The 3,831-nt window shown below is 46.7% G+C and overlaps 1 protein-coding gene across 1 annotated transcript; it reads right to left on the reverse strand.

The window, feature by feature from the left end:
• Positions 1-1,026: 1,026 nt before the first annotated feature.
• On the reverse strand, positions 1,027-3,234 carry TEOVI_000573600 (ATP-dependent DEAD/H RNA helicase, putative; the record flags this gene model as incomplete). The annotated part of the gene is made up of 1 exon (XM_067222646.1): positions 1,027-3,234. One exon carries the CDS (start codon positions 3,232-3,234, stop codon positions 1,027-1,029), a length of 2,208 nt encoding a protein of 735 aa, XP_067078747.1.
• Positions 3,235-3,831: the final 597 nt, after the last annotated feature.

A 3,831-nucleotide genomic window follows, 5' to 3' on the forward strand; every position in this document is an offset into this window, starting at 1 on the left:
AACGTTACTGGTTAGTATCCAGTTTTACTTGTATTTCCCTTATTACTGATAGAAATATCTGTTTCTTAATTTTCTCTCTTCTATCTTTTGTTATTAGAAATTGTGCTTGTTTACTTTTTTTTTACTTTTGCTTTGGGTGAAAGGGAAGGAGAGTAAATTCGGAGTTCTTTTGTCTGCTCAGGTCTCCATTTCCTTTAACATCTATCACCACACGGTTTTCCACTCCGTAAACTAAAGAAATGACACGTGTAGATATGCAGATAAATATAAATAAATATATATATATATATTACACTTTTGTGTACGTGTGCGTGTGTGTGGGTGTTGGTGCTTGTTGATGCTTGTTGAAAGATAGGTAAGCACGGACCATGTCCACTCGCCCCCTGCCTCTCTCCCACTTACTCGTCACTGTCGTCCATTAGAGTACGAAAACAAATACTGAAGGGATACAGTCACTTAAAAAACGGGAGAATACCCTCAAAATTGAAGTTGTATTCATTGCTTGTGCACTTCATGGTACCGAAATGCCGACGTCGTGCTCCCTCGCCTTGTCGTTGCATTCGATTCCTTAATCTTGTGAGGGCTTTTATGACTCTTCACTAACACAGTTTTCCCTCTCTCGTGCGGGAACGACGACATATGGGAGGTGCGAAAGTATGCGGATAAGCTACACGACCACCTCCCCCCTCACGCACTGTGAAACGGGTGGGAGAAAATAACACATAAACAGCGAATGATATGCACCCATTTCCCCTCTTCCTCTGAATCTCCTTATCATTCGAACTCATTTTTCGTTCCTTCTCGTCTTCCATGCGTTCATTTATCTCTTCAATTATTTTTTTTCGGTTGTCTCTCTTCACCTTGCTGCCAAGTATATATATATATATATATCATTCACTTTTTGCAGACGCACACGACACAATGTATGCTTTTTCTCTTTTTCTTTTCGCCCCAACCGGTTCTCTATTCCCGGTCATTCCTCTTTTCCCTATTTTATGCTACCGCTCTGAGGATTGTCGGACATCGTTAGAAGCCTCCGTCATCCACATTCGATTCTTTGCGTTCCTGCTGCTGCTGACCGCCTTGGCGGCCACCTCTGCCAGTAGCGGCTTCACCCCATGTCGAGTTTCCAAGTGGAGCAGCGGCACGGCTTTCGCCGCCACCTCGTCGGTTCCCACCGCGCGTGCCGCCAACAAACCGCTCTCCCTCTACGGCATCCTTTTCATTTTCAAGCCACATAGGTACCTCCTGTTCGTGTTCACGCAGGTAGTGGTACAGTTCCACAGCAAGATTGCGGTTATTTCTGTCGTAAAATGAAGTTGCAACTCCCTTGTTTCCAGCTCGTCCGGTACGCCCGATACGGTGGGTGTAATCATCCATTTCCTTTGGTAAGTCGTACTGAATAACATGGGCAACGTTGGGGATATCAAGACCGCGAGAAGCAACGTCAGTTGCCACCAAAATAGGCGTAATGCCGCTCTTGAAATCTTTCAATGCGATCTCTCGGTCGCTCTGGCGGCGGTCACCATGGATAGTGGTACTGGGGATGCCGCTGCTTTTAAGGGCACTGTGAAGTTGCTCAGCTGACCGCTTGGTCTCCACAAATATCAGGACAAGATCAGTTTGCTTCTGCTTGTAAATGATATCGAAAAGTTTATCCTTCTTCTCCGCTTCCGGCACCCGCTCAAGTTTTTGAGTTATGTTTTTCGTTGTTGAGCCCACACGGCCGACCGTTAGGAGGTAGTACTTCGGTCGCAGGTACCGTTTCGCGAGATTGAGAATGCGTTGTGGAAAGGTAGCACTAAACATGAGTGTTTGCCTTTCCTCACTTGAAGGCATGTCGGAGTAGCGTGAGGCAACAAGGTACTCAATCTGTTCTTCAAACCCCATCTCAAGCATACGATCCGCTTCGTCCAGAATGAGAAACTTGACACAGCTGAAAGAAACAATGTTACGATCAAAAATGTCCTTCAGGCGGCCTGGGCAGGCAACAAGAATATCGTTCTCAAAACGCGTAGGGTACGGTGTGCCACCGTAAACGACATCGTAGAAGATATCTGTGCGAAACGTCAGTTTGCGGACTTCATCATATATCTGCAACGCCAATTCTCGAGTTGGAGCCATGATGACGGCAATGGGGTGGCTGATGCGGTCCTTTGCTGGAGAAACACCATTTTTTAGAATGTAGTGCACGACTGGAACAAGGAATGCTGCTGTCTTTCCGGAACCTGTCTGCGCGCATGCCATGAGGTCATTACCGTTAAGACAGACGGGGATACCGTAGCGCTGAACGGGGGTCGGTTCCTTATATCCACACTTTGCAATATTCAAAGCAAGTGCTGGCTCGACGAAGAGGTCTTCAAAGCTTTCAACAGCATCAATGTCACGGGGGACGATGTCGACGGGAATACTGGCATAGTTCTCGAGAGAGATACCTTTTTGTTGATGATGACTCTCGAACAGCTTCTCGATCTCCCTTTCGTCGCGACAGTTCTTACGGAAACGTGGCGCGCGTTGTGTGCGGTTAGGGTTCGTAGAAATGGGATCCATTGTGGGAGCTGTATCGGGCCTCCTCTCAGGCTGCCGTTGCTGCTGATTGTACTGCTGTTGTGGCGACGCTACGGCCTCTTGTTCATCCTCCTGCTGTGGTTCCAGCTGCTGCTGCTGACCAAACGGCTTTGGGTTTTGTTGCCTCTGTTTCTGTGGTTGCCTCTCGTTGTTATCTCCCCCGAAGAAGCCCCTTTCACCGTCATTATCCCCTCTACCACCATACTGCCGGCCTCGGCCCCGGCGGCGAGGTCTGTCATAGAAATCAACGTCAAACCGTCCCCTCTGCACCGGTTCTGATTCTTCCGTTGGTTGTCTCTCCTCTTGAGGAGCCTGGTCATTCATTAACCCCTCACGCGGTGGCTGTTGTTGTGCCCGGTTCTCGAAACCAAAACTGCCTTCACGGAATCCGCCACCGCCACCGCCACCGCGACCCCTGCCGCCACGGCCTCGATAACCTCCACCGTAACCGCGATTGCCTCTTTCACCATCCCCTTGCGGGAACCTCCCCCACGGCTTTCCCTTACGTTCACCCCCCTCATCTGAGCGGAAATCACCCCGAAAGGCCCAACGGCCCCCTCGACCCGCGCCACCGTTGTTCACTGGCGCGTTACGTTCATTGTTGTTGAACTCACGAGCCGGAGTGTCACTGGTGGTGCCGTTGTTTTCTGTGCGGGATAAACTCATAAAATAAATATTTCAAAGCAAACCCCTCTTGCGACCCTTCCCTACCTTCTTCTTCTTTGCTGAATAGTAGCTACATTTTATTATTATTAATTGTTGTATTTTGTTTTTTAGGGGGTGGGGTATAAAAAAAAAAGAATAAATAAATCGAAGAAAGGTAATTAAGCATGGAGCAATACTCACTAAACAAATTGCCCATTAATTTTTTTTTGTGAAATCGGAAAGCACACACACACACTTTTTCGGCTTCTCCTAACTTCGTTTGTTGTGTTTCATAACACCAACAGTTATGTCAGACGCAGAGCCACTACCGCGCGATTGAAGTAAAAATTGTAAAATATAAGATTATAATTAACATATAACATTTAAAAATGGAGCGATAAAATGGAAAATGCATACGAAAAAAAAAGTGGGTAAGACAAAAAAAATTGAATGGCAAACAATGGTCGTTCCATCATTTGATCCCACATTCGCAATGAGGTGCGGAGGGGTTACATATCGATTGCGCTTCCTCTTTATAAGCAACAAGTCAAGTAAATTCCCATTAAGCTTTTTTGTACATCATTTTTATTCCTCACTGTTTGATTGACTTTTTTTTTT

Source organism: Trypanosoma equiperdum, assembly GCF_001457755.1.
Source record: "Trypanosoma equiperdum strain OVI genome assembly, contig: ctg_1669, whole genome shotgun sequence".
Classification (NCBI taxonomy): domain Eukaryota; phylum Euglenozoa; class Kinetoplastea; order Trypanosomatida; family Trypanosomatidae; genus Trypanosoma; species Trypanosoma equiperdum.